This window comes from Schistocerca gregaria, chromosome 2 (assembly GCF_023897955.1).
Source record: "Schistocerca gregaria isolate iqSchGreg1 chromosome 2, iqSchGreg1.2, whole genome shotgun sequence".
NCBI lineage: Eukaryota > Metazoa > Arthropoda > Insecta > Orthoptera > Acrididae > Schistocerca > Schistocerca gregaria.
The window spans coordinates 710,512,166-710,537,634 of NC_064921.1; the positions used below are offsets into that span (position 1 = coordinate 710,512,166).

The 25,469-nt window shown below is 38.4% G+C and overlaps 1 protein-coding gene across 2 annotated transcripts in view; it reads right to left on the reverse strand.

Annotated features, from left to right (window-relative positions):
• Window positions 1-25,469, reverse strand: part of LOC126334824 (uncharacterized) — a 377,818-nt gene that overhangs the window by 103,156 nt on the left and 249,193 nt on the right. For both annotated transcript variants that reach the window (XM_049997482.1, XM_049997483.1), the window contains 2 exons: window positions 21,306-21,489; window positions 3,774-3,969 (listed from right to left, as the gene is read on the reverse strand). In XM_049997482.1, coding sequence (XP_049853439.1) covers window positions 3,774-3,969; window positions 21,306-21,489 — 380 coding nt within the window. The remainder of the gene's footprint in view (window positions 1-3,773; window positions 3,970-21,305; window positions 21,490-25,469) is intronic.

Genomic DNA, 25,469 nt, shown 5'->3' on the forward strand with positions numbered 1-25,469 from the left:
ACCATTTGACGATGACAGGGGAGAGCTCAGTCGAAAGCTCTTAAACTATTAACCAGCTGACCCGGCTGGAAGCCCAAGAAAATTTTATTAATTCATATCACCGTGAAACCATGCATTCAAAAGCTAACAGATTGTTTTGGTAGGTCTGACAAATGTATCCAGATACAAGTTTTCTCAATACAGATTTTTGTGAGAGACATAGTTACACAAAACACAGCAGGCAACTGAATAGAGACTTTACGACACTTTTGATAAAAATAATCTATGTAGTGTTGGAGGCACTCAGCAAACATAATGATAATATATCTTTATCAGAGATTCCAGTGGACTGAACTTCCAATGCTAATCATACAACAAATGAACCTTTCATGGAAGTAACAATATTAGATGCAAATCCAGAAAAAACTGCATGAAGGAAAACAAACTAGGAGGACAAACTTATCAGTTACAGATATACATCAAAACCACCATCAGAAGCAGCAGAACTCTCATGGAGCTGATGGCATCACAACTAAATTACAAAAGCATTGTCCTTCAAATATATGCAACATATTCAGTCACAATATGCTTTAAGGAACCCATTTACAATATGCTACTATTGTGCAATAGTTTATGAACCAAAATTCATTGCTATCAAATGACTGGCATGTTTTGGCCAAATAAGATCCACTGCCACAAATAACATGAGTACCTACATGGTCAACCTAAAAGCTATAGATGGAAAGTAAATAGTTATCAGAATAGTTTTAGACCTGCCCAAATCATTTGACATTATCAATCATAAAACTCCACTAAATAAATCAGAATGACAGCGAATGAGAGGTATTTCTAAAAATGGATTAGATCACATCTTACTGCCAACATACAGTTGTTTGTAATTTGGGAAAAAGTCATATTCTGGGCTTTCACATATCCCACCAAAAGCAACAAAACAATCACTCTTCCCAAAAAGTTTAAAATCATGTTGTGTAATCCTTAGGTATATATTTGCAGAGTGATCTCAAATGCAGCACACATGTTCAAATCCTTACACGTAAACTTCCACCTGTCTCCTATAAGCCATGCCACCGAATAGAAGCTGCAGCAGAGAAACAGAACTAGAGTTGCATCTGCATGTTTCTAGTCTTTTTGGTCACTCACAGAATAATATTCTGGGAGAAAGCACCCCATGGGTGAGTTATATTGACAACCCAAAACGATGTCATCAGAATCACACACAATATAAAGAGACAACATTTGTGCCAATATGTTTTCCTTGCTCTAAAGAACCTGAAACATCCATGTTTGTAAATATTTGAAACAATAGTGGAGAGACTGTTACAAATAAAACTTCATCAAAAATAGGTGTCAGACACACACACACACTCACACACACACACACGCCATGATGGGAGTGGCGACTGGATGGGAGTAAGGAGGAGGCTGTGGCAGAGAGGGGGAGGTATAGTAAGATAGGCATGGCAGACAGTGCAGTGTTGCTAGGGAGTGTGCAGGAACGAGGTGTGCAGTTGGGAGGTTAGACAGAGGGCAGTGGAGAGGTGGGGAGAGGAGGTAGCAGAAAAGGAGAGAAGTAAAAACAATGGGCGTGCTGGTGGAATGAGGGCTTTATGGAGCTGGAATGGAAATAGGGAAGCTGGATGATGAGGAAAATTCACCTTCATTAGTCATTGTCCTCACCCACCCAGCCTCCCTGTTCCCGTTTCAACACTATACAGCCCTCACTCCACCACCACAACCAGTAGTTTTACTTCTCTCCTTTTCTGCTACACCCTCTCTTCACCTCTCTCTTGCCCTCTGTCTAACCTCCCAAGTGCACATAGCTGCCCTACTCTCTCCACCTCATCCCTGTGCGCAGCCTAGCAGTACTACACTGTCTGACACCCCTACCCTACTATCTCTACTCCTCACTGTCCCAGCCTCATCCTTACCCCCACCCAGTTGCTGATCCCATCATGAACTGGTGCTGCTGCTCGCAGTGTGGCTACAGATGCCTCAGACTGCAGTCATATGTGTGTGTGTGTGTGTGCGTGTGTGTGTGTGTGTGTGTGTGTGCGTGTGTCATCTACTTTTGACGAAGGCCTTACAGTCCAAAAATTTTATTTGTAACAATCTTTCTGTTGTGCCTATCTGCAAATCAGCATCTCCGATATATGGTGGATGACAACTTTGCTTTTCTAAAGCTTATGTTATTTTTTATGGACTGCAGTTTTTACTCTGTAAAAGAATCCCTTGTGAAATGACATAGAATTTTCTGTGCAAATTTCCCTGTTTTATGATGTGACTGAATTTTTTATAAAAATTAATGATGATTTTTTTTCCTTTTGCAATGTATATTTTAATTATTTGCTCTTAGATAAGCACACACACTTAATTAACTATTGCGAAATGCCTAAAATAGCAAATGTGTGTAATAATTAACAATGGTGTTGTCATAGATATGAAATGTCTCTGTTTTGTCCACGGCAACCACCTCTATAATAAATTGCTTTAATGTTCCCATACATATGCAAAACTCTCTAATGTCCAGTGAAATAATATATCATAAATTGTATTAAGTTGATATTTTGATATAACTGTTAATTCTGTGTTGCCTTTGTTGTGGTTGGCAGGAGAGCCAACCCTGTGTTATTAAAGGAGGCCGAAATGCACGCGACTCAGCTCACGCAGGCTGGCGTGAGGTCTGGAACATGACAAGGGAATTAGAAGTGAGAGAAACGGACGTAGCTGATGGAATACTTTACTTTAATACATTAATCATGAACGTCGCTCTTTATGGTACATGATTCACAATATCAATAGTACGGATACTGACGCCTTGCTAGGTCGTAGCAAATAACTTAGCTGAAGGCTACGCTAACTATCGTCTCGGCAAATGAGAGTGTAGAAGTCGGTGAACCATCGCTAGCGAAGTCGGCTGTACAACTGGGTGAGTGCTAGGAAGTCTCTCTAGACCTGCCGTGTGGCGGCGCTTGGTCTGCAATCACTGATAGTGGTGACACGTGGGTCCGACGTATACTAACGGACTGCGGCCGATTTAAAGGCTACCACCTAGCAAGTGTGGTGTCTGGCGGTGACACCACAGTCTTTTGACATTTTCTATATCTGCAAGGTGTCACAGGTCTAAAATGAAATTAATAATAAGAAAATAGATTTTAATACCCCTCCAACTGTTTATATACTGCCCGGATGGAATTGTGATAAAATTTGAATGAGTACACAGATGCAGTCATTTTTCATGCATATTATCACTGAACAGATCAAAGAGGAACAAATAATAGCATTGTGAGATACCCTATGTCAAATACAATATGACTGGTTGCAGAAGAAAGTGTAGGAACAGATTCAGGTACAGATATACAAAGATAGTAATGGTTTCCACACACCATAGGCAGGAAGTCATGACAGCAGAAATAATTACATTTGTTATCAAAACTGTTGGCAATCTGCAGTATTTCTTGTCTTTACAGTGAAAAGATACTGAATTTTGGTACCAAAGAGTTTCTTACACCCATTATATTTTTTATTATCTCTTATGTCTCTTTTATAAATGTCTCTTTTACGAATGAAAGATTTGTTTGAGAACCAAGAAGTTGTTATCAATATATTACTTTCCTTCCTTGTATAACATAGTGCACTTTTATTTTATGGGTTCCATATTATTAAAGAAAAAAAAGCCTTGTGGCTTCCATATTATTAAAGTAATAGAACACCTAAAGCAAAGAAATATTTTCAAAAAGAAAATATTAAATAGAAAAGATTTTGTCACATCTTACCTGGTGCTCTGCAGTAAGTATTGGCTGGAAGATCAGTTTTCACACAATAACCGCTTATTGTCCATCTACTTTTATCATAGGCATTCTGAAGATGACCCATGGCCCATGTAACAACATTTTCATTACTACAATATCCTTTGTTGTGATATATTTTTGCATCCATGTATGTTATAACCCCAGAGTCATCAACACCAGCCTAAAAATGTATGAAATATTGCCAAATAAAGACCTTCCATTAAATGGAGCAAAGAAGGCACAGCTCTTATAAATCACTCATTGAAAATGTGAGGTAATTGTGAAGCATGAAAAGTATTTTGCAGTAACTTCTCAATGTAATTCTAGTCAGTATTTACTGTTGTTGTTGTTGTTGTTGTTGTTGCAAACATACAACAGAACTCAACATCAAGATTTAAAAATAGATGCTCTGACCAATGTATCACAGAAGTATGAGGTGTCATTCAGTAGCAAAAATGCACATGTGTTAATATGTATGTGAACAAGGGTAAACTGTATAGAGATATACACCATATTACCTAGCACATGCTAATTTTTAGAAAATTCATTATTTTGTGAGTTTATATTTCTACCAATACTAGACATTTTCATTATTTCTGACATAGTTTCAGGATTTGATGCAAGAATTTGAATGTATGTGTCACCTAGGAGACAACATGTACATAAAAATTGCTGGAAAACTTTGTGTCTTTACTGAATGACTGCAGCCAGCACATGCTTAAACAGGCATGAGGAGATAATGTTGTTATTGTCTGATGCGGTTGCTGGTTGAATGAAACTTATGTCACAATGTAAAAGCCATGCTCTAATGTGGATCCAATCTTAATTAACATACAAAAATAGAAAAACAACACATCTGTCACTAATGAACATAACATGCAAGGAGACAGAGGGTAAGTAAAAATACATTCTACAGCCTGCATGAAAGTTTCATACAAAAACTGCAAAGAAGCAGCCAAGAGCTGCAGTTACCAACCGGAAATTTGTGTGGGAGAGATTTCAGAAGCTCACATGCTAACTCAACTAGTATATTTAGTGTGAGTCATGTGAGAAAAACTAGAGTCAGACTTATAGTATGTGAACTGTAGTCTAAGTGCAGAATTTTTTTTGGCAAGAATGCTACTTCATGATGAGAGACATACGTATCTGATAACTGCTGAGAAGGTGAGCCAAATGCTCTATGAGTGGATAAATAGCTAAAGGAAATAAGCTTGTAATCCAGGCCTCTGAGGATAGTAACAAGGCTGGTTCTGTACTCATGTAGTATACTGTCCAGTCACATTAATGTGACCACCTGTCAAAACCCCGAAGAACTATGTTTTGCAGCTTGAGATGTGCAAGAAAAGAGTCAGTGAGGTTCTGGAAGGTTCTGACAGACATGTAGAACTATGTCGACTTCAGTGCCATGGCCACCTGCACCAGGGTTTTTGGCAGGATCTGTGGATTGAACAGCCCAATTGAGGTGGTCCCACAGAGTCTCAACTGGGTTTAAATCTGGGGATTTTGGTGGCCAGGGAAAGTAAACTGCATGCAAGGGTGGACATGATCTCCAAGAATGGATGTATACTTGGGCTGACCCACTGTGCCTTCCAGAATAACGAGATTACCCAATGAATGCCATGAAAATATTCCCCAGCCCATAATGCTTCCTCCTCGTTGCATAGTGTTTGCTTTTGAATGTTTCACACTGTGCATGCCAAGGGCCACCTGTTCAATGGAGCATACCATGATTCAGATGATACTAGCTTGTTAGTAAAGGGTGTTGTGTGAAAAATGGCCCTCTTTCAAAGAGTACAGTTCAATACATAAGTTCATGGCTTGTAGAAAAGAAACAAATGCTTAAGCACAGTAAAACTCAGTTTTCACCGTTTCTGTCACACAATTCAACAAAACCTGACGTTATAATTACACAGAATCAGCATATGATTAGTGATACTGATCTTTTCAAATTTCTAGGTGTTCAAGATAGTAAACTGTCATGGAAACCCCATGTTCAGGATCTAGTATCTTGTTCAAACACGCTGTCATTTTTACAATTAGAACAGTATCTGACGTAAGTGATAGTCTGACATGAAAAGTACTATACTTCGCTTAATTTCATACACTTACAACATATGGTACTATATTTTGGGATAATTATTCCCATTCTCAAGGGGAATTTCTGGCTCAGGAATGAGCAATAAGTGGTGTAAGTTAGTGAACCTCTTGTCGACCCCTGTTCAATAGTCTAGGTTTTCTGCCAATAGAGGTGTATACACTTTAATGTTGTTCTTTGTCAACAATTAGCAGCTTTAACTCACTTAATACTAAGTAGAAATCCAATCTGCATTTGGATCCCACCTCCTTGACTCTTGTGCAGAAAGGCATGCAGTATTCTGCTGCATCCATTTTCAATAAGCTACCACAAGAATTTCAAAATTTTAGCAATAATCCATGAACTTTCCAATCTAATCTGAAGAGTTTCCTCATGTGTCATTCCTATTTTGTCAAAGAGTTCCTTGAAAACTTAAGCTGATTCCTGTGTTATATGCCGACTGCATTTATATAATCTTCTAGCTTGATGCATTTTTAGAATTCATAAATACTTCATTCTATCTACTATTACTTTTCTGTTACAATATCATGTATGGACATGTTCCATGACCAAGGAGATTTTCTCCTCAATTTGGTACTACAGAATTAGATATGTAAAATAAACAATAAAAAAAAGCTGCTTGTTATCACTCATGAATGTCCAGCTGTGGTAATGGCACACAAATTCCAATTTTTGTCAGTGATGAACAACAGTCAGCTTGGGTACCTGCTGTGGAGACTCATATACAGCAATGTTTGCTCAACAGTTGTTGAGGAGACACTACTGGTAGCCCCTAGATTCATCTGGATGTTCAGTTGCTCAACAGTTCCATATCTTTCACCTGTACATATCTCTGCAGGCATCATTCAGCCCTGTCATCTATGGCCTGTGTTGCATCACAGCTGCCTCATTCCTGGTTTTCAATAGCACCATTTGGCCATGCGTGTTATACTTAAACTACAGTGGTACATGAACAGTTTACAAACTATACTATTTTAGAAATGCTTCCACCCTTGGCCCGAAAGCCAATGATCATGCCCTTTTGGACATCAAGCAAATTACTTCTAAGTTCAGATTGGGAAGTTCATAGCAAGGTTAAGTTAGTCGCCAATGGTGGTGGCATGTTTATTGCAGTAAAAAATTTGATAAAATCTAGCAAAGTCATCACAGATTCTGAATGTGAATTAATCTGGGCGAAATTGAGTATCAAAGAATGCTCAAAAATGGTGATTGGATGCTTCTATAGACCACCTGGGTCAGGATCTGTAGTTTTAGAGCGGTCAGACAGAACTTGCAGGATATCATTAGTAATTTTCCTGATCATGCTGTTTCAATAGGGGGTGACTTCAACTTACCAGGTATAGATTGGGAATGTTATGCCATCAAAACTGGTGCCACATACATGGATTTGTGTGGCATTGTTCTGGATGTCTCGTCCAAAAATTATCTTGAGCAAATAGTTAGAGAACCAACTCACAAGGGTGACATTTTAGATCTGATGACAAATAGACCTGAACTTATGAAATCAGTTAACATAGAGGAAAGTATCAGTGATCATAAGGCTGTGATAGCATCTATGACAAAGGGTCCTACAAGAAAAGATAAAAAAGGTAGGAAGATATATTTGCTCAGCAAGGGTGACAGGATACAAATATCAGGATACCTCAGCAGACAGCCTCAAATATTCAGTGATGAGGATGAAGATGTGGAGAACAAATGGAAAAAATTCAAGGGCATTATTCAACGTGCCCTAGACAAGAGTGTTCCGAGTAAGATTTTAAGGGTTACGGAAGATCCACCATGGTTTAATAGCCACATTAGTAAAGCAGTACATAAACAAAGAACACTTCATCTCAGATTCAAAATAAGTAAAAACCTAACTGACAAACAAAATCTGAACAAAGCAAAATTGTGTGTAAGGAGAGAAATGAGAGAAGTGTTCAATGATTTTGAAAGTAAGATATTGTCAATCGACCTGAGTAAAAACCCTAAGAGATTTTCGTCATATGTAAAATCAGTAAGTGGGTCAAAATCATCTATTCATTCTCTCAGTGACCACACCAGCACCAAAGCAGAAGAAAACAGAGAGAAGGCTGAAATATTGAATTGGGTTTTCCAAAACGAAATACTGAATTCAGTCTTCCAAAGTTGCTTCGCCATGGAAGATCATAACACTGTCCTTCCTTTCAATCATCGTGCAAACATCGAAATGGCAGATATTGAGATAACTGATTGCGGAACTGAAAAGCAGCTACAATCACATAGTAGGGGAAAGGTGTCAGGACCAGATGAGATACCTATAAGATTCTATAAAGATTATGTGAAAGAACTTGCTCCCCTTCTAACAGAAATTTATCATAGATCACTGGAGTAATGAACAGTACCTAACAACTGGAAAAAAAAATGTAGGTCATTCACGTTTTTCAGAAAGGCCATAAGACAGCTCCACGCAATCATAGTCCTATATCATTGACATCGATCTGCTGTAGATTTATGGAATATATTCGAGTCTCGGTCCGGCACACAGTTTTAATCTGCCAGGAAGTTTTGTTTAATATGTTTTATGCTGAAGAACTATGATTTTTTGGGAAGTGAACATCTCTGCTGTAAAAATCAACAAGATTCTACAAACAGACATCCTGCAAAACTCAACTTGCTCTGTTCCTCCATGAGATCCATGGCACAGCGGACAACAGCGCTCAGGTTGATGTCATGTTCCTTGATTTCAGTAAGACATATGACACCATCCTGTATTGCTGTTCAATGAAAGAAATACAAGCTTATGGAGTACCCGCAGACTTGCAAATTGGATTCAAGACTTTCTTGCAGATAGAACTCAACACGTCGCTCTTAATGTAATAAAATCTACAGATGTAAGGGTAATATCTAGCTGATTATCTCTATGGAGACTTAAATGAACAAATTTATATCATTCCACCAGAAAATTTTCCAACTTCTAGACTAGTATGGAGGCTGAAGAAAGCTGTTTATGGACTCGCAGTGTATGTGCACAGTTGGAGGGCACGAGCATGAATTTACCATAATCCCCTGGCCACCAAACAACCCAGATTTAAACCCAATAGAGTATCTTTGAGACCATTTCAATTGGGCTGTTTGTGCAATGGATTCTCAACCAAGAAATGCAGCACACAAGGTCATGGCACATACACATTGTTGCCTTCCAGAAGCTCACTGACTCTTCTTATTGCACATCTTGCAGTGGTCCACACTGCAAAATGTGCTTATTCAGCCTTTTAACAGGTAGTCACATTAAAGTGACTAGAACAGTGTATCATATGGAATCACCTTCTAGGATACCTCATCTTTATGAATGAATGGCTTCACTGCCCAAAAGTGTACCTTGAAGAGAACTGATGATGGAATTAGGTATAAAATACCTGATTACTAGAGAATTACAGCACTTATTTTCTCTTGTGAAATTTATTGTAAACAATCCATTACAGCTCAGGAGTAACACAGACATCTATGGTTATAATACTATAAGAAAAAATTGATCTTCATTACTCTTCATTAAGAATGAATTTAGTTCAGAAAAGAGGGTATAAGACTGCTACCAAAATCATTTAGTCCATGATATCCTGATAGACAGCAAAGCTGAATTTGAAAAGAAGCTTAAAAAATTCCTACTAGGCAAATCATTTGATTCCATAGAAGGGTTTTATTTCAAAACTTGCATCTTATTATTGCAAAAATTTCCAAAAGTTGCTCTGTGTTATTAAACTAAATATTCAAAGACGTCATCTGTAAATGGTCAGCAAACATTATCACATTAGTTAACATCCTGTAAACAGACTTGACCCATGTCATCATGATATACTGCGTCCAGTGACCCATGGATTATATAGCTAACTAGCTCCCAGAAAATGGCTGCAGCGGAAATCATGATAAGCTGAAATCATTAAACACTAATTGAAACAGTTCTTTCCTCACAGTGACAACTATCATTACACGTGCTAGTAAACAATGTAATACAGATGCATTAGACTTACTCTAGTAGACACTGTTTACTCCGTCAACAGAAATTAGTTTAAAAACAACAACCTCCAAGGAGATAACAAACTCATCATATAACTAGAAACTGTTTTCTATCATAGCGTTTCTAACAAGGTACCACTTGAGAGTGAGGTCACAAAACATCAATGATCTTTACAGCACTTGGTGTCCCACATATTGTCTATCATGCAACAACAATATTGGCTACTAATGGCAACAGGGGCAGGACTGGAGGCATCCAACTGTAAGGTAGTTGAAATGCTTAGTCAACAAGTAACTCACAAAAATGCTACAGTACTAGTGGTGTTGATACACAGTAGATCAACAGCAAAGATGAAAAAAAAAAAATCAAGCATTGCATCTTATCTTCAACAACAGTTGCCCAAGTTGTCAATTCATCAGAAAAGGTGCAAGGAATTTTGCAGAGTATTTCATCTACAACAACAGTTGCCAAAGCTGAGACTTCGTCAGAAAGGAACACAAGGAATTTCACAGAAAGAAAGAACTGACAGATGAAATGTTAGTGTCAGTGGAATGTTTGGTGTTGTATACACTCGACTGTGTGGATAATGGACTTGAGGAGTACAGTGACGACAATACATGCTTAACAAGTGAAAGTGATATGGAAACAGATGTTGAGCAATGTTGTTCACCATCCTTGTCAGACAAATCCCATCTCCAGTGAAATGCAGTAAAGAACTGTTGCTGTCTAAGGAGAATGTACTAAACATAATTATGTAGATGGTTGATCATCTGCAGCATAGTAAAAAAAATTATGAATAATTTTTGAATAATTCTGCAGCAATATGACCACATATTGCGTACGAAATACTTGTGTCTGTGCATGATAGTGACTTACTACATTTGCACATCAAATTGTGCGCAACATAGGTCACAGTGATTTTAAGGCTATCAGTGGATGACTGCATACCACCAAACAATGCTACAGAACTGGAAGCATAAGATAATGAAATTTCAAATGAATTGTCAACTTGATGATGCACAGCAAACTGTGAGATCAGCTTGAAAATTTTTTCATGAGAGAAATAAACTTATTCCATCATTCAGTAAGGAATTTGTTTTCAACTCTAACCATCAGGATTTAAAGAGGAAATACTCATGAAAGGAACCCTAGAAATTAGAGGTACCAAGAGAGTTGCTTCATGATCAACAAACATCAGTGCCTTAATGCATTTGTATATAATTATACTGATCATTAATCTGCATGGTAAATTGGCAGGCAAGTTATTTATTGTGCTGCGAGAAGTTGGAGGTGCTCTGTCCCCTACAATTCCCTCTCATGAACATGATCTTGCAAATGCATAGGGAATATTTACATCACAGCAAGCAAGAGAACTACAGCTACAATATGAGCACTGTTTTTGGCATATACCTGGTCAAGGTAACTTGCTTTTGCTTGATTCCTGGTCTGAATGTTTATTTTTTTCTGTGCCTACAACACATATTATCACACTACCTTCAGCTATGCCTTAAAGGATAGTATGTTCCACAATAAGCTCCACAACAGACTGTTTTGCATTCGTTCGCAGTTCATGGTTTCACCGTCACATGTTCCCTTTCCGAGCACAGGGTCCTAGGTTAGATTCCCGGAGGGGTCAGGCATTTTCACCTGCCTCGAGATGATTGGATGTTTGTGTTGTCCTCATCATTTCAGCACCATTCATGAAAGTGGCGAGACTGGACTGAGCAAAGGTTGGGAATTTGTATGGGCACTGATAACTGTGCAGTTGAGCACCCCACAAACCAAACGTCATCATCATCATCTGTTTTGCATTCGGCTGCATGCCATCACATTCCCTCAATTTTCATCGCCCTGTTACACCAATATGATTCTATATGCATTCTTTAAGAGCGGATACCTAACTGAACATCCTGCACAGTTTGTCACTCCCAAGGAGTTCATCTTCAATCTTGATGTTGCATACCTTTCTGATCACTGTGGCACATCATTTTTCATTCCGTGTTTTTGGATGCAAGTTAATGGGCTGTTTTGAATATTTCTTGAATGCCAACAAAGTTCATTTTGTAAAGTGCAATACATACGTATCATAGATGGTTGATCACTGCACCTCCCAGACCCTCATTTTCTGTTGCCCTCCTGATGCACATTGTGAGTCATTAGCAGCTAATATTTTTCGTGTCATAGTTCTTAACACAACACTTTCAAATGAGCTTTACTAAGGACTGAACTTGTTACCTCACACTCAACGGGTTCCTTGTAAGACGGTTATTAGAAACACTGCTGACTTTGTAAAATAAACATTCAGCTGTATCTGTAATCAGTCAAAAACTCAATGTAAAAATCCTTAGAAGCTTGAATACATAGTGGTGACACCCACCTGTAAAAATGGGTGTATACAAATCGTCTCAAATTATTGTCATGATAATTAGAATTTTGTGTCAGGTCTAGACTCAAACCTGGATTTCTTGCTTATTTTTAGCCATTCACGTTCACTATTAGGCTGTTGGAGCCTCCGTCCAGGCCTAAGCTTGAACTGCCATTATAACTGTTGTTTCCACCTATGACTTCCAAACACTACTGCCAGATGTTCTCCCACAAAAAGTGTAGAAATAGCTCCACTGGGAGAATGGAGTTAATGGTAGATCATGGCTGACTCCAACAAGGGGAAATGAATTAAATGTACTGAAATAAAATGAATGGACCAATGAGGTTGAAAAACATGAAAATGGAATGTCATGAAATGATATCAGTGGACATTTGCCGGATATGCTCAATCTGCATAAAAGTTAAATGTCTGAGCATGAAAATCACACTGAATGTGGTTTGCACAGTACAGATATTGTGTTTTCCTGGTGTATAAAATAAACAATGAGATCCAGCGTAGCACTGTGTTTGAAAAACTTACTACACTGCTATGAACTTTCAGGTGCTCAGTTCTGTGACAGTACACAGAGCTCTGTAACTGAGCATATAGCTCTACTACTATGTTACACAACATAGTAGGTGATTTAATGAATAAAAACACCCATGCAAGAAATCACTTTATTTTTATCAGGATAATTAATGGTTACAACATTGCTGAAAAAGATGCAGCACCCTTAAAGACTGTGTTCATTGGCACCAGGGTGTAATATCATAGTCATCTGTGATCAGATGGTACTAAGGAGCCCTGCCTGTGCACCCTCCATGTTGAATCTGCTGGCAATAATTGTGCCGAGTTTAGAGGTGAACATTATTTGCAACATTTATTCAAGGGTACGGCCATGCCCCAATGACAAATACATACTCTTGTACAACACTATAGCCAATTGAAAGGAGGTTAACACTGTGGGCCTGCAAGAAGCTGGATGCTGCACATGTTGGGCACAATATGTCGGTTGCGTGTCACTGCTTTTAACAGTGGTCTGTACTTTTTCAACACAACAATGCACACCCTCATATGACTGCTGCAATACAATGTGCTCTTCATGCTGTACAACAACTGGCCAGCAAGATCTCCACATCTCTCACCAAATGAGCATGTATAGCAAGACACATTGCTGAATTCAAACAAAAGCATATGATGCTTTGGACAATCTATCACAGTGTGCCCTTCAGTACTTTATAATAATTTGCTTGCAAGAATACATGCTTCCATTTCTGCCAGAGGTGGAGCACACTGCGTACTGAAGCAACTGTTTGGGTACTCTTTACTATGACACATGCTTCATTTGATCTGAATTTGTTATCATATACTTCTACAATGATGAACTATCTGTCTCCTTAGTTGTCAATTAAATGACCTTGTCCTCAAGAGTGTATTTTTTTCCAGCAGTGTATTGCCACTCAAACATCTCTAATGTGCTGATAAAATAATAATCTTGCTATTGCAAGTTTATATGCTGACAATACAAATATGCTTTTAGAGCAGAGAAAATAAAGATATTAGTTTACTTCCAGCCTTTGAACTGGGTGTATATGTGGACTCAAACAGATCGGTATGAACTTGAACAAAAAGAGAGAGAAATGATGATTTGATAAGAAAATTGAAAATCCTCAGTTCATCCTTAGCCATCACTCAGATAACAGCTCTGTGATGGAACTTGTATTAACATCTTATTATAAAAGTCTGTACAAGTAAACATCTCTATGTCAGTTGGCTAAAATGTACAAGTTCCTCAGATTCCACAGGTAACATCCCATACACATACTTAATCGCATGCACATCACATAGTAACGAACATGTGTGAAAGTCCGTGCCCAGATGTAATCTATGTGTAAGAAGTTCTGGTTAGAATCTACACACATAACATCTATGCATCAGCATCTGAAATTATGTGCAAAAAGTCAGAGCCTAACTTTCACCCATTTAACATTTCTACATCAACTTGTGTAATCATCATTGCTGCTATCAGCAGTATGAATGTCAATTGTGTTGAGTCACTATGCAAACAAAACCAACTTGTGATATACATCCATCAGAACTCTCTTGTGAAACTGCACCTGGAAATCTGGCCACTGTCCAAGTGTTCTGCAGTTTATTGGAAGTATCTATCTGTAATTAATATTCTATGTGAGAGATTACACTGATCATCATGCAGTCTTTAATGATAATAAATGAGAAAAGCAGTCATGTTAACAAAATACTGTGTTGTGTCCATTAGCCTACTTAAAAGCTCATTATGAAACCAGATTACAGGAAAACAATGGACTTTTGATGATGAGCTACTGAGGGTTATCAAGAAATCACAGGTAAGATATGTTTCAGGTAATTTGATACACTGAGTACAACAAACTGTCTTAAGCAAACATTCTATTTAAGGAACATAAAAGTAACTACAGCTGTTCCCTCTACCATTCATTTTTGCAGTAAGGACTGTTATTTTGAAAGGCTACATGATTTTCTGCTATTTTTTGTTTTGATTCAAAAAAGAACACCATCTGATTAATAGCAAAATCCTGTGCTAACATGATATATAAATAAGCAAGTGTACACAGTTGTGTGTTTTGGTAAAGTTGAGTAGAAAAGTCATTTTGAGAATCAGAACTATCTTTTCTATGTATGACAGTTTAGTGTAGAGTGCGGCCTGTTGTGGTTATTCTATTAATTTGCGTGAGATATTCCTTACACACTTTGTGAGGGGACAAAAATTGTAGCACCAATGCTTGAAGAGACTGCTGCACTATGCACTGTCCCAATGAATAGCAATGACTCGAACATAAAATAAAACAAGACTGATGTCAGTACAAGCTGTACAGACTGTCATTTGACCATCAGACCTTGAGTGTACTTGATATGATGGAACGAGACTACACAAAAACTCCCTCAAACAATTAAAGTAGCTTTATTGACCACAGCCACAGGAGACAGTGAAAAATACACAGCTTGTTCAATTGTTCTGATCTGGCAATTCAGAATCACTTAACATGCAGGGAACAAAACATTAGAGTTATCTCATAACTATGCCACATCCTTATGTGCATGCGAGGTACAAAATATAAAAAGCATAAGCGAAGAATAACATCTCTAAAAGAAAAGTATACAAAACACAGTGCATCTGTTGTCTGGCAAAAAATGTTGGATAGCACGGTGTTTGTAAATAAATGCACATGGTACACATTGTGCAACACTACATAACAGTGCACCACAAATGTCTACATATACTGAACCTTTTTGTAATAACATTTTTTGTTTAATTGGTTGACTGTCATAATCTGAACTGGATCTCAGTTAACATAAAGGAGTACATTGATGTCTTGTCTGGTGTAAGGTCAAGTGCAATAAAATGCTATTGTAACTACAAGCTGTCAGAATACTGTTTTAATATATGCTGGTGTTGAATCAAGATTTAAGAAGATTTCGTGTAGTCAGGAGTTGAACAACTAGAACAGGGAAGATGCGTAGTTCACTGGTAACACACACATCAACCAAACTCTTGCAAGTTCTTATCTCAGGAATTTCATATAACATATAGTTAACTATGAGCAAATATTATCTGGTTAATATGTAGTAAGAGCCAGTCTGGTGATGATAACATATCATCACAGTGAGGTTTAGAGAAATGTTAAATTGTACACTTTATGAAACATTAAACTGCAAAAGCCTTGAGCTATAGAATAACCCTTCAACAGTGGGGAATTCCATAGCAGCTGAAGCTCACCATGTCTTCTGTGGAGTTTACTCATACAGTAGGTTTGCATGATATCCTTATTATGTGATTAACTTGGGTAGAATTGTCTGAAGAGATTTCGGGATTGCATCCAGTCATCATAAACTTCACTCCAAGATATTATGACTGGTCACTTGGCAGTCATCTTCAGGTGACCCATCAAAGACTGACAAAGACATTCTCTGCTTCTTCATATATAGTGTGCGGAGAGTATTCCCACACATTCATGACAATACTCTCAGAGTGCTGTATACGGCAGAGTAGAGAACTTCTTCATCAGTCTTCGATGGCTCACCTGAAGATGACTGTCCTGTGTCCAGCTGAAATATCATGGAGTGAAGTTTATGACAACCGGCTGCAATGGCAATATCACTTTGAACATTTAATTCACCAGGAAAAATGTTAAATTTCAGACTGGGTAAAATTTTTGAAACTTTGCCTCTTTTACTATCAGATCACTATACTGAATTTTCTGTCATTTGTCAGTGTTACTAATTGAATGTCACCTCTTGACAGATAGCATTTGAATGTACAATATACAACACTGTTACTAACTAATTTATTTCAGTAGTCCTTTGTTATATTTCATAGTTTTCCTAAAGTTCAAAAATGAAGTTTCAAAAAAGATGAGTTGCAAAGAATGAAAGAGCTTTTATGTGCTTCATTACATAGCACAAGCATACCATCTACAGTAATCTAGTTAGGGACTGCATATTGAGAATGTTTTAATGTACTGCATCTTTTAACTTTTTCATATGTCTATGCAATAAAGACACACAACACATGAATTTAATTAGTATATACATACTAAATAAATACTCTAAGCCTTCTAGTACCTGAAAATAATTTTGAGACAAAAAAGATCATGAGGAACGTCAAGCATGTTGGAGAATTCAGCACCCTGACCAGAATGCAAGCACAAAACTGCAGCACCTGAGACACTGGCACCACATTGTTCCATGAAAATACGTAAGAACTATGAATAAGAATTATCACAGCAACCCAAATTCAGATACTAGTTTCACTGACAAGGCACAAATAAAACCTCCATTTTTCTAAAAAAGATGTTGCTTATGACCTATATCAGAATTCTTTTAAGGCTCATGGAATTCATATCAGGTGGGAGTAACAGAGGATGTGAAGACACACAAAAAAAGGAGAGAGTGAGGGGACAACCACTAATAAAAGCTTCGAAAGAGGTATACAAGCATGCTCTATTGATGAACAGAACTGAATGAAATATTAACATACACTCTAAGGGGTGCAGAAAAGAGAATCATGATACACTATGAAGAAATTATCTGAATGTGGAGTACATGCACTGACAAACAAATGATTACAATTTCAGAAAATGTGGGTGACTTAATCAAGAGAAAGAACTTCACATATGGTGCAAGTCAATAATCTGTTGGTCCATCTCTGGCCCTTATGAAAGCACTGACTGGCAAAGTCGATGGATAACCTGCTGAGGGATATTGTGCCAAATTCTGTCTGATTGCCACATTAGAGCATCAAAATACTGAGCTGGTAGAAGGACCATGACCACAATTCTCCAAAAGCTCTCAACTGGAGAGAGATCTGGCAACTTTGTTGGCAAGGCAGGCTTTGTCAAAGACAAAGACATGCAGCGGAAACTCCCATCATGTGCAGGCAGGCATTATCTCACTGAAATGTAAGCCCAGGATGGCTTGACGTGACAGGCAACAAAAAGGAGCATATATAATCATTGATGTGCTGCTGTGCTGTAAGGGTGCCATGGATGACAACCAACAGGCTCCTGCTACAAAGTGAAATGGCACTCGAGACCAACCCATTACTCCTGGTTGTCACACCATATGCCACACAACAGTCAGGTTGGCATCCCATCTCTGACCAGGTCATCAGTTCAAAGTGGGATTCTACACTGAGGACAATTCTGCTCCAGTCATTGAGATCCCAGACTGAATATGCCCAACACCACTTCAAACAGGTTTGTTGGTGTAAAGAGGTTAACAGCAGTTGGAGCATGGAGTGTTGTGAGCTCAGTCCCCTATCTGTAAGCCATCTATTAATCGTGCTTGTGGTCACTGAAGCACCAACCGCATGTCAGATCGATGATAAAGAAGAATCCAGGGCTCCATGTGCTTCTCTTATGATTGCTCAGTCCTCACACTTTGTTGTCCTTCTCTGTTGACCACTTCCTCCTTGACACTGTGTTCAGTCATGATTCACCCATTCCTGCCAGAGTTGTTGGATAAAGGCATTGCTCATATTCAAATGTCAAGCAATTTGCCGATTACTCCAATCAGATTCTTTGAGCCCAACTACAAGTCCTGTGCCAAGTGTGGACATTTGCATATATTGTTGATACACCTATCTGTGAGGCTCAGTTGCTGTTCAGCAATGTACATGGAATGAAATTCACAAAGAATTTATACCCTGCTATCCACACTTCTTCACTCCACCCCTTTGTCCCCTCCACTTCGCACATTTCTAGACCCGTCCCCCAAAATATCCATAAAAAGGATCACAATTGTCCTGACACCCTATATTTCATTATCTCTCTGCATTGCAGCCAACCTCACATACTGCAGTTTTTATCTCCATAAAGCTTCCGAAAAATTTACTTTGTAGTTACAAAGTGTATAAGACAGCAGTGCCAATACATAACTTTCCTTTAAGTAACTTATTGTGCTGCCTTTTGTTTCTTGGAAGTTTCATTAATGTGTAACAACTCACATCTTCCATGTGCAGTGCCATGCTATAGTGTCACATGTGTTTATTTACCTCTTGGCCATCAAACATTTTTCGCACCAGCTGCCAGAGGAGCTGTTTTATCGTCTTAGTAGTGTACTTATTGTTAGTCTTGTGATTTAGTCATATTCCTGTCAAGTTACTTGGTTATGGACTATATACGGTACTGATTCATTTTTGTATCTCAGGGAAGACTCTACATGTTGTGAAACTTCTCAAAGCCACTGTATCTTAATAGTTCCCATTTCTGTTCAATGCAATAGTTTTGTTCATTCCTTACTTGAGAGTTTACGCTCATATAATGTTCAGACTAGAGTTCAACACTATAAATTTAAAGGTCAAATGGTGGAAAAGCAGCCAGCCTGAAATGATCTAGCCTGTACTACGGCATAAGAAAAACTCAAGCTAATAGTTAAGCCTTCTACCATGACTGACATGCCGGAAGTGACAGAACTGTCAGCATCTAGACTTTCTGTGTGTTTACTGCTCTTCTTGTCATACAACCCCATGCTCTGGATTGTGCAAGTGGGGGCCAGTTTTCTTTATGCTGGAATCACCACAGATTCCACAAAGTCTGACCATCAGTATGCAATAGAGATTGAAAATGTAATAACAAAATCATCACCTACAACAAATTCCTATAAGAAGCTGAAGACAGAATTAATTCATAGAGGCTCAACATCTCAAGAAGACCTTAAGTTTTAACTCAGGACGACATCAGCGACTGGAAGCCACTGCAGTATATAAGGCACTTGAGAAACGAGGTCAACACTGCCACTGTACCTGACAACTTGCTATATGCGTTATTGAGTGGTCACCAGTGCTCTTGCATACAGTGACTGACTAAGCTGACAAGATAATGAATGCAATGATACCTGCTCTGATAAGAACAGTGACATCATTGTGTAGCACCATACCAACAATGATAATAACACATGTGGACTATGACAGTCTTGCAGGCAAGGTTGATGTGCTCAGCAAATAGATCTGAACTATTATCTAGGCACTCTGGTTCCCCAGAAGGGGTTAATGTAGTGAATGAGCTTCAGTTCTCTTGCACTATAATGAAGTGCAGTGTTGAGTTGGGTCGTGTGCCCATGAACATAGAAGTATATGTATAAGTAACATTTCAGTGCAGCTGTCAATCATCTTTCTGTGTCAGCCACCATGGGCGCTGGTATCAGTGGTGAATTATTCCAAGCCCTCAGAGAATTTTTAATATCTTTACAAGTGTCCTTGTGTTGTTCCTCTCCTTAGCAACAAAAAGCAGTTTTATTTCAAGTACATTTTATGATTACTGAGGTGGTGAGTTGTCAATCTACAAGCTTGTTACTTCCTTGTAAAGAGTTTAATTCCTTAGATGAATACAATTTAAAAAAGAAAAAAAAAAGGTTATTGTACATTGTGATAAGTCAATTCATGCACCTCCACACTAGACACTAAATCAGTCAATGGAAAATATAGCAGTATCCTCACAAATATTTTCATTTTTCTTGAGAGAAATGATGACATATTTGGAAATTCCAATTCCATTCTTTCCTCTTAAGGAACTCTATTTCATTTGCTTATGTATGTATCATTTGTCTTTGCCATGATTCAGTGCCTCTACTCACAAAAAAAGATGTATGCCTCAGGGGAATCACAGAATTGCGACAAAAGAGAAACAGCTATTTGCCAACTGTCACAAAATTGGAACAAATGGAACACACCTCACAGACACAAAAGTGCATCAACTTTCAATAAGCTACCACAAGAATTCAAAAATCTTAGCAGTAATCCACGCACTTTCAAATTGAAAGTGAATAATTTCCTTACAGGTCACTCCTCCTATTGTGTTGAGGAGTTCCTTGAAAAATTAAGTTGATTCTTGTGTTATATTGTTCACTGCATTTACATAAACTTATGACTTGTCTTTTTTTGGGTTCATAAACATTTTATTTTATCTGTTATTACTTTTGTGTTGTAATTCCATATACTGACAAGTTCCATAACCTTGGAGATTTGATCCTCATTGCAGTCCTAAGGAATTAGACATGTAAAAAAAAATAATAAAATAAAATAAAATAAAATAAAATAAAATAAAATAAAATAATCTGTTTAGTTGTTTCAGTTTTTGTGGCACCATTGTGTAAAATAGTATCTTTGTTCTGTTTATGTACATGGTTAATAAACACTGATTGTTTGGAGACTGTGCTCATTCTATTTATCAGGAGTCCCTTGAGAGGAACATTGTCAGTAAATTGACAGTTATACTCAAAATATTGAGTGTTGATTTACAACTGATTTACTTAGAATATGAAGTATTTGATACAAATATAATTGTTGGTGTATTTGTATATGGGATATTTTGTGGTAATAATCACATTTTTATAAGGAGGCCTGACGAGAACCAAAATATTTATAAAACATTGAAAAAAGAAGTATAGGGAAGGGAGAATATCGTAAGGTACAGTGCCTAATAAAATGTCTACTGTTTACAAAAATATTTTCACAAAGACGTAACCTGGTTTCTTATTTTTCCTTATGAGTGCGGTTCATTGAGTTCTGTTCTCACATGTACTTACCTCATAATCTAGAGCAACATCAAATCTTTTTCCCAGTGACTCCATGCATGTCTCTATATTCAGAATTAATCTTACTGGTCTGTTCTGATGATAAGCCGCAACAGCACATGCAGCAGAAATTTGTACACTGCGTGAGATTTTACTTCCATAAGCCCCTCCAATTCTTCGAACTTGTATATTTATCCTAGTCAAATTAAGTAAAATAAATGTGTGACTGAAAGACAAATAACACTTTACAAATAAAATAAAGCAGATGCAAAGCAAGTTCAAATGATAATAAATAATTTTTATATGAAATAGGTCTGTATTGAATACTGTGTTCATATTGTGCGACTACATGAAAAAAGCAAAAATAAACTTGAAAGATATGGCATTGTTTCAGTCTCATAAAATATTGTTTGTTCTAATATTTATATAGCATCTAAACTGTGACTGGCTGCCGATCTTTCCAGTTACCAAAATCATCAGTTGCATTACATGACTCATATTCCATGAATATGGAAGAGGGATCTCTAGGATGCGGAGAGAATTCCAAGCTGTACATTGCACTTACATTCAGTACAAAAAAATGACTTTATTTTAAGAAATGTTGTTGTGTTAGAGCATTAGAATTCCTTATATTACAACTCATCATCATCATCATCATCATTTAAGACTGATTATGCCTTTCAGTCTGGAGCATAGCCCCCTTATAAATTTCCTCCACAATCCCCTATTCAGTGCTAACATTGGTGCCTCTTCTGATGTTAAACCTATTACTTCAAAAGCGTTCCTAACTGAATCCAGGTACCGTCTCCTTGGTCTGCCCCGACTCCTCCTACCCTCTACTGCTGAACCCATGAATCTCTTGGGTAACCTTGTTTCTCCCATGCGTGTAACATGACCCCACCATCTAAGCCTGTTCATCCCGACTGCTACATCTATAGAGTTCATTCCCAGTTTTTCTTTGATTTCCTCATTGTGGACACCCTCCTGCCATTGTTCCCATCTACTAGTACCTGCAATCACCCTAGCTACTTTCATATCTGTAACCTCAACCTTGTTGATAAGGCAACCTGAATCCACCCTGCTTTCGTACCCATACAACAATGTTCGTCGAAAGATTGAACGGTGCACAGATAACTTAGTCTTGGTACTGACTTCCTTCTTGCAAAAGAGAGTAGATCGTAGCTGAGCACTCACTGCATTAGCTTTGCTACACCTCGCTTCCAGTTCTTTCACTATGTTGCCATCCTGTGAGAATATGCGTCCTAAGTACTTGAAACTGTCCACATGTTCTAACTTTGGTCCTCCTATTTGGCACTCAATCCGTTTATATTTTTTTCCCACTGACATTACTTTCGTTTTGGAGATGGTAATCTTCATACCATAGTCCTTACATTTCTGATCTAGCTCTGAAATATTACTTTGCAAACTTTGAATCGAATCTGCCATCACAACTAAGTCATCTGCATATGCAAGACTGCTTATTTTGTGTTCACATATCTTCATCTCACCCAGCCAGTCTATTGTTTTCAACACCTGATCCATAAATAATATGAACAACAGTGGAGACAGGCTGCAGCCTTGTCTTACCCCAGAAACTACTCTGAACCATGAACTCAATTTACCGTCAACTCTAACTGCTGCCTGACTATCCATGTAAAGACCTTTAATTGCTTGCAAAAGTTTGCCTCCTATTCCATAATCTCGTAGAACAGACAATAACTTCCTCCTAGGAAACCGGTCATATGCCTTTTCTAGATCTATAAAGCATAGACACAATTCCCTGTTCCACTCATAACACTTCTCCATTATTTGCCGTAAGCTAAAGATCTGGTCCTAACAACCTCTAAGAGGCCTAAACCCATACTGATTTTCATCCATTTGGTCCTCAACTAATACTCGCACTTTCCTTTCAACAATACCTGAGAAGATTTTACCCACAACACTGATTAAAGAGATACCTCTGTAGTTGTTACAATCTTTCTGTTTCCATGTTTAAAGATTGGTGTGATTACTGCTTTTGTCCAGTCTGATGGAACCTGTCCCAACTCCCAGGCCATTTCAATTATCCTGTGTACATGTCACTTACAGCTAAAATGTCCAGCCCCATCTTACTTGCAGCCTCTGCCAGCTCTACCTTCTTCCCAGAGTAGCCCCCATTGATATTAATAGCTCCCCATCTCATTACCATTTGTTTGCCAAGTCGTATCTTAGGAGTCCCTGGTTTGTCAGTTAGAGGTGGGACTCCGTCACCTTCCTAAGGTCCGAGGCATTTTGCTCTGATTATTGCCAGCATCATATTTAAAGTACCAGGGAAGCAGGTTGCTAGCCTTACTTGCCCTGAGTCCCATTGGGTATTACCCCTAACGGTTGAGGGACTAACCGGTGGATTTGGTAGTCTTTGCCATATGTGCACAAAGGTGACCACGACTCAGAATATGTCCGAGATGCCCTGCCTTATTCCAAAGTAACTGGTACCCCGACTGTCGAGACCACTTACTTGGCCACTCATACATTTCCCGTGGTTCATGAACTAGGACATGACTACAGGAACCCACACCATGAACCACAACTTAATACATTAATTTTGAGAGAGTCTGTAACAGTACCCATCAACAGAGTAAAAGGCATTCCCCAGCAGAAAGTTCTTTAATTCAACCTTAAACCCCACTACATTACCCACAAGGCATTAAATACACTCTGATAGGTAGCAGAACACATATGAATCCTCCATCAGTCTGACAACTTGCTGTACTAATATGAAACCGTTGCAGTGTCTGTAAAGGTTGATTTTGGTTCTTGTATTTTATTCAAGGTCTGACCTAATTTTTGGAAAAGAGAAACACTGACAGGTGTACATACGCGCTCACACACACACGCACACATATCCATCTGCACATACACAGACACAAGCAGCTTGTGTCTGTGTATGTACGGATGGATATGTGTGCGTGTGTGTGTGTGCACGAGTGTACACCTGTCCTTTTTTTCCCCCTAAGGGAAGTCTTTCCGCTCCCGGGATTGGAATGACTCCTTACCCCCTCCCTTAAAACCCACATCCTTTCGTCTTTCCCTCTCCTTCATGAAGAAGCAACCATCGGTTGCGAAAGCTAGTAATTCTGTGTGTGTGTTTGTGTGTTTTGTTCTTGTGCCTGTCTGCCGGCGTTTTCCCGCTTGATAAGTCTTGGAATCTTTGTTTTTAATATATTTTTCCCATGTGGAAGTTTCTTTCTATTTTATTTACATCATCATTGATAATATTGTCATCTGTATATGTAGATATGGTTATCCAATGAGCTTTGTCACCTTATTATAAAGGTTGAGGAAAAGTTCGCATATAATTTTTGTAAGAGGGCTCTGCAAGATGTTCCAAAACAAATGACAGACCAGATTCCTCTAACTGTTGATGGATCGCATACAGATCATCTTACATATTTTATTTAATGTTGTTAACCTTTGTAATTCTAAGATTCAATCAGAATGTGACTAACATGTTGGTAAAACTAATAGCTTCACCCTGAAGACTTCACTTATCAGAATATTATTGTTACCAAATGCTTTCCTGCACCTTCTAACCTGGGTACACAGTTTAGGTAAGAAAAGGCTCATATAGAGATAAATACAAGATGTTCCAGAACCTAAGACTCAAACTTGCACATATGGCAAATGATATTAAACAGAGTACTTTGAGCTGAGGACTTAATCACCAACAACCTGAAAACAGCTTTCGCATCCCGCAACTACCTTCCCGACCTGGTACAGAAGCAAATAACCAGAGCCACTTCCTCATTCCCTCAAGCCCAGAACCTCCCACAGAAGAAGCACAAAAGTGCCCTACTTGTGACAGGATACTTTGCGGGACTGGATCAGACTCTGAATGTGGCTCTCCAGCAGGGATACAACTTCCTCAAATCCTGCCCTGTGATGAGACCCATTCTTTATGAAATCCTCCCCACTCCACCAAAAGTGTCTTTCCGCCGTCCACCTAACCTTCGTAACCTCTTAGTTCATCCCTATGAAATCCTCAAACCACTTTCCCTACCCTCTACCTCCTACCCTTGTAACTGCTCCCAGTGTAAAACCTGTCCCATGCACCCTCCCACCATCACCTACTCCAGTCCTGTAACCCGGAATGTGTACACTATCTTAGGCAGAGCCATGTGTGAAAGCACCCACGTG